Source organism: Camelus dromedarius, chromosome 8 (assembly GCF_036321535.1).
Source record: "Camelus dromedarius isolate mCamDro1 chromosome 8, mCamDro1.pat, whole genome shotgun sequence".
NCBI classification, from domain to species: Eukaryota; Metazoa; Chordata; class Mammalia; order Artiodactyla; family Camelidae; genus Camelus; species Camelus dromedarius.
The window spans coordinates 58,607,320-58,619,201 of NC_087443.1; the positions used below are offsets into that span (position 1 = coordinate 58,607,320).

The 11,882-nt window shown below is 36.9% G+C and overlaps 1 protein-coding gene across 4 annotated transcripts in view; it reads left to right on the top strand.

Moving 5' to 3' along the window:
- The window catches only part of SLF2 (SMC5-SMC6 complex localization factor 2), a 39,953-nt gene extending 31,217 nt beyond the window's left edge, over positions 1-8,736 (top strand). For all 4 annotated transcript variants that reach the window (XM_010974448.3, XM_064488337.1, XM_064488338.1 and 1 more), the window contains 3 exons: positions 879-965; positions 3,176-3,244; positions 5,399-8,736. In XM_010974448.3, the coding sequence (XP_010972750.2) occupies positions 879-965; positions 3,176-3,244; positions 5,399-5,434 (192 nt within the window). In that variant the 3' untranslated portion in view covers positions 5,435-8,736. The remainder of the gene's footprint in view (positions 1-878; positions 966-3,175; positions 3,245-5,398) is intronic.
- The last annotated feature ends 3,146 nt before the right edge of the window (positions 8,737-11,882 follow it).

Here is an 11,882-nt window from a genome sequence, read left to right on the forward strand (position 1 = left end):
AAAGTGAGAGACTATAACCCATTGCCATCCTGTAAATTTCTCCATAATTTATACATATACTAACATAATTATTTTAACAAAAATGGAGTCATGCTATTCATATTACTTGCAGCTTGTCTGTTTTCCTACTTTAAATTAAGCACTTCTGTCTAATAACTATAGTATCTCAAAACCTTTATTGACCTCTATTGATGAGCATTACATTTTTTTTGCAGTTATACATAGTGCTATCATGAACCTATGCAAGTATTTCTATAGGGTAAATCTCCTAGAAGTAGAAATGCTAGATCAAAGATTATAAATTTTTCAAATTTTTATTATTTTTAAATAGCTGTTACCATATTTCCCTCCCAAAAAGTGTCCATTTACATTCTTACCTTAGTATATTCAACCTTAATATACATATGAGAGTGACTGTTTTAGACTGTGCACTTCTAAAACTTTAAGGCACTTAATTTTTCAAGGAACTACTATTAAAGCTTGTTTTGTTCTTAGAGAAGAAAATTGGTTAGCTGTTACTTGACTTTGACTATTTCATTAGAGAATGTGTTAATGAAAGGACTCTAAATTTCTGAGCACTACATCACGATCTAAACTCTAGGGTTGATTTTCATTAATGTGCCTTAATACATAGCAAAACAACCTTTATTTTTTGTGTGTATTTTTTTTGCATTAACTAGCAGTAAACCATCCATAGTCTTATTGTTCTGGCAGTTACTACTTTTTATCGCTATGACTGCTATTATGTTGGATAGTTAACATCAGAAATTACTAAGGTAGATATTTAAATGATTGTTAATTGTTCTTGATACATAATCTCTTTGTTAATTTGTAATGCTCCAGAGTTTTTTTCACCCCTTGCATTTTTTTTTATACAGAAACACTTTGTACACCTCTGTGGGGCTTTGGAAAAGCATGTTAAGTGTGATATTAGGGAAGATGCAAGACTATTTTATAGAACTAAGGTATGTATTTTTCTTACTGGGTTTGTTTTTTTTTTTTTAACCTTGGTTTCATTAATATTTGAGTAAGAGAAGCATATAAGCCTCTGAAAAAGAACATAAAAGATTAGAAATATGACTTTCTCCTTTAACAACAGTAATCAGCTTCTACTAAGTACTTCTGGCTAGATTGAAAGTGTAAGGGGAAAAAATCTCAAGGCAAATATATTTTTCACTTTACTATACTTTCTGTTCTAAAACTCCTGACACCTAAAGAGAAAAATTCTTCTAGTATTTATGAAACTTCTCAGTCTTTTTTCCCATTGTACATATTAAGACTTTTATGCTTGAGCTAGCTTTAAGGATTAAAACATTGTTTAAATATATAAGTTTTAAAACAGTGGTTATAAAATTTTGTGATGGTTGAAATTTGTTTTATTCATAGAGAAGAAATAGGTTAACTGTTACTCTTTGAATATTCCATTAGAGAATGTGTTAAAGGAAGGACTCTTCAAATCTCAGTCCTTCATCACCTAGTCTGAGCTCTAGGATGGAAATAATTCAGCAGTAAGCTTGCTAATAAGCTTTTTTCTTAAAGGTTTAGTATATTCAAAGACAAGCTAGATAGAAAAGCTGAATATATGAGTATGGAGTTAGGAAAGAAACTTAAGTATTAAAAAAATTTTTTGACATGTTTTCCTGAAACAATAAACTTAAACACTTTAAAAAAATTTTTTTCTTCTGAGGATTTTTTTTATTCCAAATCATCTTTTAGCTTTTGCAATGTAAAGCTGGTTCTTTCTTGCCATTGGTGTCTGAATAGTCATTGAATGTGAAGTTTCAGCATTGTAACTTTATATTTTACATTAATTAGCTGTAAAGAGTAGCCATTTCAACAGTGCCCATTCAGATTTAGTATCAGTATTTATTTTTAATAGATTTAAGTTAATTACAAAAATGAGCAACTAATGAAGTTGTATCAGATTGCACATTTTCAAATACATGTAGAGGATGGCTCTTTGCCTTAGAGTGTAAAGCATAGTTTCAGAAGCACATTCTTTTGAACATTGGCTAGAGTTACTGGCCCATAGACCTTGGTGGTAGTAGCTACTGCTGACAGACATGCTAAAAAGGAGACCACCCAAGGTTTTTGTTTCTTAAAGCCAAGAGCTGGGCGTAGATTGGTGCAAAGGTTCCTCTTACTTAGAGCGGAGAATGACACAGAGGTCTATGGAAATTGCTTCAGGAGATGGTCCTGCTGAAATAAATGAATTACATCCCTCTCCACAAGCCTCTAGTAGAAAAGGTGGTGATTGTTTTGGAAAAACTGAACTCTTACGTGGGAAAAAAAGCAGACCTTGGAACTTACTTTATAAATTTAAAGCAACTGTAAAATTCATGACTTGTTTAAATTATTTTGTCAAGCAATTATGTTCAAGAACTAATTGAGAATCTCTAGTGTGGTAGGAAAGTTTGAGTTTCACACACAGACTTGCAAAACCTCCGAATGTAGGAATAGACTGAGTATTTAAAGAGGAGTCATAGTGCGGTCCATCTTTGAACAACACGGGTTTGAGTTCTAATTCTGTCCAGACTGTTTCAACTTCCTGCCCTTGGGTTAGTCATTTATCAGTTCCTTTGTTTTTGAGGCAGAGAGAGCAGTATGAGGATTTTTCTACTGTGCAGGGGGTTGGCAACCCTAGCTCCCACGTTGTTCAAAAGTGAACTGTACTTTGAATAAATCTAGAGAGGCTTAACAGTGAATTTTGGACCTCCTGATAATGTGGAAAGGAACAAATGACAACCATTTTTTGTGGCCTTGAGTTTTTCAAATGAAACTTGGGAGGCAGAGAACAGCCAAAGTCTTGTGTCCTGTGATAAAGCCCACTCTTCAGTTTCTCTATCTGGGTGTTCAAAAGTTAGCAAGTTGAAAATATGTATCTTGAAAGCAGAAAATATGTTTTTCTGGAATATCTTTAGAAACTAATGGGAAAATGGAGTCCTAAGCATTCAGTATTTTGGATATTATGATGAAGGAAGTTCTTAGTAATCACTATGACTTGATTACTCACCCAGAAGATGAGTAGTTTATTTTCTCTTTCTTGACAAAAAATTAAATTGAGTTGTTGGGTGTGGGTCTGTCACAGCTGTCAGGTCTTTTATATCAAACATTAAATTGATTTAGGTGAGGATGTTTTGATCTGATCCCTTTTCCCTTTCTTGATATTTTTAAGGTAAAAGACTTGGTTGCCAGGATACATGGAAAATGGCAGGAAATAATCCAGAACTGTCGGCCTACTCAGGTGTTATTTTATTAAATGACTTTATTTATTCTTAATGGTTTTACTAAATGATATTTCTTCATATTGTTCAAAAAAGTATGACAGAGCACTTGCTTCTAGGTATCTTAAGATAAACTAAAAACTCAGTGTACTTTGTGTATATTTTTAAATTTTTGTTTGCTTTATATTCATTAATTTATTTCCAGAAGTGGTTGCCCTCATTTTAAAATGTTACATTGCATCAAATGGAGGTTATTTCATATGGAGCAGGTTTCTTAATATTGAGATAAAGTTCACATATCATACATTTCATCCAGTTAAAGTGTACAGTGGTTTTTAGCATATGCACAGTGTTGTACACCATCACCACAGTCTAACATTAGAATATTTTTGTCATTCCAAAAAGAAATCCCATACCTATTAGCAATCACCCCTCATTTCCCAACCACCTGCACACCCATCCCCACTCCCCACAAGCCTGAGGCAATCCTAGGCAAGCACTGATTATTTTCTGCCTGTATAGATTTGCCTATTCTTCACATTTTATATAAACGGAATGATTTACCATGTGGTCTTTCATGACTGGCTTTTTTTGTGTAATATGTTAAGTAAATTCATGTTGTAGCATTATACGTCCATTCTGTTGCCTAATAATAATCTATAGTATGGATATATCACATTTTGTGTGTCCACTTATTAAATGGACATTTGAGTTCTTTCCACTTCCTGGCTGTTATAATATGCTTCCATGAACATTGTGTACAGGTTTTGATGTGAACATGTTTTCAAATGAGAACATCTTGGGCATATACCTGGAAGAGGGATTGTTTGGTCCTGTGATAACTCTGTGTTAAATGTTTTGAGGAACTGCCAGACTGTTTTCCAAAGTAGCTGCAATGTTTTACATTTCCACCAGAATGTATGATATTTCTAATTTTTCCACATTTCTTGCCAACACTTGTTATTATCTGTCTTTTTCACTCTAGCCATAGTAGGGTGTCAAAGTGGAACGTCATTGTGGTTTTAATTTGCATTTCCCTGATGACTAAATGATGTTGAGCATCTTTTTATGTGCTTATTGGCCATTCCTATAGCTTCTTTGAAGAAATGTCTATTCAGATCCTTCGCCCATTTTTTAATTGGGTTTCTTACCTTTTTATTATGAATTGTAAGAATTCTTCATATGTTCTAAATACAAGTCCCTCATTAGGTATATAATTTACATATATTTTTTCCCCACTCTGTATGTTGTCTTTTCATTGTTTTGATGGTATTATTCGTAGAACAGGAGCTTTTTATTATGGTAAAGTCCAGTTTTATCTTTTTTTTTTCCTTTTGTCACTTACACTTTTGGTGCTATATCTAAGGAGACTTTGCTTAAGAGGGGCATTGTTTAAACACTTGCTGTTAAGTTTGCCATCCTGCTTGTTTACAAACTAGCTAATGTGGGATTGTGCAAAATGCTTCTCAAATTTTAATGTACATAAGCATCAACTGGGAACTTGTTGAAATGCAGCTTTTGATTCAGTGGGTCTGGAGTGGAACCTGAGATATTATGCATTTCTAACAGATTCTCAGATTGATGCCATTGATCAATGGCATCCAGGGACCATACTTTCTGTAGATATGGCCAAGAAGTTGCTTGTATTTTATATCAGAGTAACAGGAACACTGAAGATTAGTTAGGAAGAGCAATCTCACTGTTTTATGACATTTTGACTCTTTTGCTATTGATATTCAAAAGATATTCATGCCCTTTTAAAGAAGTCTTTGCGAAATTTTAATACTTCGTTGTTCTTGCTGTTTTAGTTTCTAACCTCAATAGACTTTTTTTAGGCCAGCCATCTTTGCTGATGTAACATTAAAACAAAAGAATTTAATATCAAAACTTTGTATTAATCTGCTTAGCATTTTACTTAATCTTCTTAAATATGTCCTTCCATATGTGTGTGTTGGTGAAGAAAATATCTTGTACTTACTTATAGTTCTTTTAATTGTTAGACCATAATATGTGAAACTTAAATCTGATTACCATAAATTTTCAGAGAAATATATAATATCAAGATTTTATTACTTTCATTATCAAAGCCCATTGTGTGATGATTAGTAGTTTTATAAGGATTAATAAATAATCTCATGTTCCTTTATCCTGTTTTCCCCCCACCCCTTTTCTAGGGGCAGCTTCATGACTTCTGGGTACCAGATTCTTAACAGGAGGTGCAGCAGCAAAATTATGAACCAAGAGAAATTCAATAAGAGCCTTTCCTAAAGAAGTAGAAAAGATTACTGCAGAATCCAGTGGAATGCTAAGAAAATGTGCAGTAAATGTGCTACTTGAATATCTTGTATGAAGCTGATAATGAAGAAATTGCCATTTCTGAAGCAGATATGAAGTGTGATCTGCTTAATTAAGGCAACTGGCCTTTTAGAAGAGCAGAATCCTATAACAAGAGGGGAGAGGTAGAAGCAGCTAACAGTTGCATGTCTGACTTGCCCCTATTAACTCCTCTTGTTAAATGTAAGCCAGTTGTCTTTTGTTTTGTTTTTGTTTTTGCGGCACTTGGATAATCAAAGGAAGTATGTAAGAAAGGGTTTGGACCAACTTTGAGGAGTTGGACATGGAAACAAAGATCAAGTTGCAGTTTGGTTTAATTTTCCCTCTTGGTTATTTTAGGAGTCAAAGGGAAAGCTTAGAACTGAGTTTACTGACATAAAAGATAGATCTCTTCTGTAACTTCTGTAAACCACTGGGAGGTTTCAATCCATGCAGTTTTCTTCACTATTCAAGATTATAAATCTGTTAGGTTTTTAAAATACATTTAAACAAACATTTGAGAAACAGAAGTTTGGTATATTGTCAGATCCCTTTAAGGGGAAGAGTTTAAGCTAAAAAACAGTGGTTCTGTTTTTATTCCAAAACATACATTTGCAGTTTGTTTTGGATTTCTTTTAAGTGCATATATATTTTTTTTTAATACTGGTTAAATTTTAGAATCTTGGCTAAATCTTAGAATTCTGCCCCTTGGTAGCCATATTACAGAAATCTATATTGTAAAAACTTAAAGATCTGAACAAGTTCCCAAAAACCTTACTTTCATGAGTATATAACCTTGGCAGAGACCTGAATGGTGTTTATTCTTTGGTACACTACGCACGCGTGTGTGTGTGTGTGTGTGTGTGTGCGCACGCGCGCGTGTATGCTTGTATTTTAAAGTTGTTGCACTTGAAAACCACAGCTGCTCTAAATTCTTAAACACTGGAAAGCCATCCTTTGGTTTAAATGGTGGAGGGTTAGAAGTGCACATGCTGGTCTTAGCCCAGGGGCCTTTTGAAACCTTTGGTAGTAATAGCCTCTTACTAGCTAACTGAAAAATTCTTTTGTTGACTGAGCGTCTCTTTTAGGAGGGTTTGTTTCTTGAAAGATAATGCCAGCTTTGTTTTTCTTTCTTTCTTTCAATATTGACTTAGGTGACACTGCTCTCCTGAGCGCTCTACTGCCTCTAGTTGTGGGGAGAAGGATAATGGAGGGGGAGGGAATTGGACTTGATGTTTATGATTTGAGAGGGAAGAAAACAAATTTTGAAAAATAGCTTTCTACCTCTAAATAGAGGCTTAGGAGTAAAAAAGCATTTTATCTTAAACTTATCATTTTAAATAGTATCAGTAACTTTTGAGCCCATGTCAAGCATTGAGCAGTTAGAGATTTTATAGGGAAGACTAAGTTAATCCAGTTCCCAAGAACCCGAGCTGAATGAGGCTTCAAGAGTCAGACCAACAAAAGTTATATTCTGTGTTGAGTTTACTGGTAAAGAATATTATTATCTTGATACTACCTCTCAAGGGTATTGTTAGAAAATGCCACTTACGGTTAATGAGATAGATACAAAGAGTTATATTTGACAGAAGCTTGAAACTCTGGCATCTATCTGCCCAACAATGGGGGCTTTCACTCTCTGTAATTTAATACTTTGTAGATACATTATTTGTGTGTAATTTTATAAGTGTTCATATTTTTTTCATTTTGCATTGTGTAAAGTGTACAAAATCTCAAAGTATAAAATACTGCTTATATTGCTTGTAATTATAGTGTGTAAATATTTTCTAATCGTGTACATTGATGGGGGGACAAGTGGGATATTCAGGTTTTTTTTTTTTAAGTGACCCTTTTGTATTGCAATTTCAACAGATAACTGCCCATCAAATTTAAAACCACTTTGTTACACTTTTATTTAGCAGTTCCAATAAGAAAAGTCTATTTTTAATTGTCTTTCTCCATTAGAGAAAAATTACTTCATCTGTCCCTTTAATATAAATGGCCAAACATCAGTTTGGACCCTTGTATTTATGACTTTGGTAGATGTCTGTAGTCTCCAGGTCATATTCCAGCCAGTATTTGCATTGAGGTTCTCATGAAAAATGTTTGTGATTCTCTTGAGCACAAGCAGCCCATGGTTTTTCTCCCAAATCAAGTATTATCCTTCTCCCTCTTGAGTCCCCATGCTTTGTCCCCCTCATGCTGCTGTTGCCCAGTGAATGGGATAGTAGTGGGGGAGAGTATGTTCATTGCACAGAGAATGTCAGGCCACTTTTGGGACTTGGCAAACAAAGCTTGCACTGAGTGGTGGTGTGTTTGGCAGTATTAACTGTGCCAAAAATCACCTTGTCTAATTTTCTGGATATGTATGTCAAACTTATTACCCTTATTGCAAGCTGAAAATCAAGGTACTTGTGTTTATGCTTTTGTGTGTAACTGTTTGCCTTTTCTAAACTGCTTTCGTTGTTATCCTAAAATATAATTCTGTTGGTTGTATCATGTCAAGTGAAGAGGCTCTCCATGCACAAAATGCATCTATGTAGCAGTAAACAGCATTACTACATTTTCTGTCTATATCTCCTGATGGCAGTGGTGCCTTTGTCACCTTTTGGAAGGTTGGCATTTTGTTTTTGTTTTGAAATAGAAGTAATAGCTTGCTTTTGACTTCACAAAATCTCCCCCAGATGTAAAAGATAGAAAATGGTGTGTAGTCATCCAGGCTCAGTTGGAGTATTTGCATTTTTATTTCTGTCAAAACAAATATAGTTGTTGGGGACTGGCCAGTAAGAATGTGTGGAGTCTTTAAACCAAGAGTAATTTTGAAATTAAAAAAAAAAGAAATTTAAGAGGTGACCCATTAACAAGTGACTGAGTTAGAGAATTAGGGAAGGACTATCCTGGTTTGTCTCTAGGGAGGCAAGATTAGGGTACAGTGGCTGGGCGTGTGGAGCACGATCTGCAGTTGTTATTTCTTACTTGTTAACGGTGTTGGTGCACCTCATTATTTGTGTGTTTGTTTTCCCTGGGCGGTCCTGTCAGCCAGTTAATCCACCAGCTCTTAGGCAGTTTACAGGTAAAGTAAATGCAGATTTCTTTTTTCTTTCCTTTTTTTTTTTTTTTTAAGATTTTATACTACATCTTGTTTAAAGTCCTATGAATGTATGTGTCTGTTATTAAAATGGCTTTTTCTCAGTTTGAACATGTGTTTGGTAATATTTGGGAGTGGGGGTGATTGAGTATCTGGAACGTCCTGTTTCTTCCCTTGCCCCATCCCCTAGTTTTTACACTGATTTCTTCCTTTCTTCTTCTTGAGTTGGATTCTCCAGTCAGTTTTTTAGCTTGATTTCTCCGGTCAGTTTTTTTGCTTGATGTCTCCTGTTTTTGGAATACATTAAGCCATACTGGTCCACAGCTGACTTTTATATAACCCAATTAATAATTTGCTGTATACTTTGCAGTTAGGAATTCAGTAATCTCATTCTCACATTACCTTATTCAGTGTGTCCATTCAATAACTATTGAGTACCTACTACATGGCAAACACCCTTTTTAGGATTCAGTAGTGAACCACACACACAGCTCATGAATCTTACCTTCTGAAATCCAGGTGAAAAGAGTTTCTGTTATAAGGCAAAAGAAACTGGAAAAGAATACCCTTGGCCTGGCTTCCTTGTTCTACAAATCAGGGCAAAGAAAGGGGAAGCCATACAGTGCAGAGGCAGAGCTTAGAACTACCTCCAACCTGCCTGGCAGATACAGCTCTTGATATGACCCTTGAGGGGAGACATAGGTTGATACCTCCTCACAGGAGAAACTGTTCTTATGAACTCATAGATGGACTAGGCATGGTTGCCAGAGGCCTCGGATTCTAGAACCATGCCAGTATTTCCTTCTCCCTTCTGACAGGCTGATTAGAAAGAGGCTGACCTCCTGTGAGCACTTTTCTCCAACTGTGGGGTGGAGGGATGGGGAGTGATAGCCTAGGCAAAAGCAGAGACAATGCCTTAAGTACTTACTGGGAGGTGTGCGGTGCAGCCTTGTACAAGTTAAGGACCTTGACCTTACCCTTAGTCCTGATCTCAGATCCCAGGTTCACTGTTTGATCTTTGGCAAGTTGACTTCTCTGAGCCTTAGCTTCTTCATTTCTTAAAAGGAATACTAATGGTGTCTACCTCAGGGTTAGTGAGCTAATGCATGAAAAGTGCTTAGCAAAGTGCTTGACACATAGCAAGAATGCAATAAATGCTAACTTATTTAGCTCTTCTCAGATGACAGTTAAAATTGATCTTGGCATTTTGGGGTTCACTGACATCCAAGCAAACCATATTTCTTAAAATTGTAGTGTCTTTAAAAAAAAAATTGTGTCTATGCATTCTGATACAGGAAGCTCCAGTGGCTTCTCAGTCCAGCTCCATCTCTGCTGGAAAAAAAAAAATTGTAACTTTTTAAAAAATCCAGCATGCTAAAGCTGAGAAAGGGGTGGTGGGTGGTGATTTTCCATCATTTGCAGGCATGTTCTGACACTCCCTTCTCCTTGCTAACCATTCCCCAGGCTGGAGTCAAGAGAGGGCAAACCAGAAGGCCCAGCTTTGGGTCTGACTCCAAGACGACTGACTGGGAGGAAAACTTAACAGGCAAAACAGGCTTTTGAGGCATAGTGAAACAGTGAGACTACAGCATTGCTGCACTTGTGACAGTCCCTACTGAAGGAGCACCTCAGCTATATATGTGGCCAAAATAAAGATCACGTCACCCAAAGGGAGAGTGCTGGGCAGATGAGGTGAGATGGCAAAGCAGGAACAGAAATGCTGCCGGCCTCAGCAAACAGGAAGCAGGTCAACTTGACTAGGCCAGAGTTCTCTTGCCTCAGGGAACCTCTGCTCAAGTTTCAGGATTTCATACCTACCCCCTTCACCTAGGATCCCTGCTACAGTGAGTAAATCCTCTTTGCAAAGCCTGGAGCCAAATGTATGTAGGTAGCTGAGGACAACCAGCTCTGCCCTCTGCCACTTTCTTACAGCAGAGTTGGGGAGAATAGCCTAGCAAAAACAAAACTCATATTTGTGTTCTGTGTTTGTGAAGTACACCAGAAGGTTTTCAAATGGGATCCTCTCAGCCACCCTATAAAACAGCCAGGGTAGTGACTTGAAGGATAAGTAACAACCTGCATGAAGAATGACTGCCCTATGTCCCAGGATATAAATTCATGGCTAAGTTAGGATTAATTTCTTGGTTTGACTTTGAGTCTCTTCCACTGTCACTATTCCCCTTATTCATACTTGATCTGCAGAGAGGAGTATTGTCAATCAAAGGGGTTTCCTATAGAAAGTTCCATTAATTGCCGTCACATCTGATCATTTCATTAACTTCAGAGATTGAAGTGGGGGGATGGTAGAAATGGATTGTGGGCTAAATATATTATCAGAGGTAGTGGAGTAACTGCCCAACTACAGTTTAGCAAGTACCATGCTGGAGCTCAGCGTTGTATTTACACATACTGTTCATTTGAAAATGTGTGAGTTTCTGAGTCTGCCATCAGATCACCTTAGAGGAAAAAGGCTTGCCTCCTAGAGTGTAGGTGAGTGGGGTGCTGAACCAACCACCAAGTCACTTTGGCCTGCTTGCCACCTCCCAAGGTATCTAAAGTTTACACTGAGTTCTGTGAGAACATGAGGAGCTGTGTCCCTTAGCCCACTAGGCGCCTCCCTGCAGTTCAGTTTCTCTCCTTTCTAAAACTGTGCGGCTAGCAGTCTTCCTGCTGTCCCTCCATGGTCACCCCCAACCCACTTTCCCACAAGGAATGCAGATTTATTTTTCATAGCCATGTCTCTCCATCTTTCCAGCTTAGACTTTCTTACTCAGTCTATCACCTCTTTCAGGATTTTCCTCTGTGGTCTTTTCCAAACTACTTGCTGACTTTTCCCTTCTATTTCCTACTAAGAACCTCCTCATCTCATCAAATCAAACTCACTTTCCTCTTTCATGCCCGGAATTTCCCTTCTACCTACTCCCCCAACACCCTCTGTGCACAAACTTGCACATTTCTGCCTTTGCTCTGACAATTCCCCTTCAGGCTTACCTTGCTTCCCTCTTCTTGGGCTTTTCCAGTCCTGATTATCTTTTGTGTAAACACAAGAATAAATTTCAAGAGAGTCACTTAACCTTTTAGAGCCTCTTTTCCCACCTATAAAATAGGGCTATTACTCCCTCAGGATGGAATGAGGGTCCAATGAAAAATATGAAGCTGGGCACTCTTGGTAAAAGTGTGTCTACACTTTAATAGCATTTCTCCCCAGCTACCTCCCCCTCCATACACACACATCCTGTCTACAGAGTGCTGGGGGC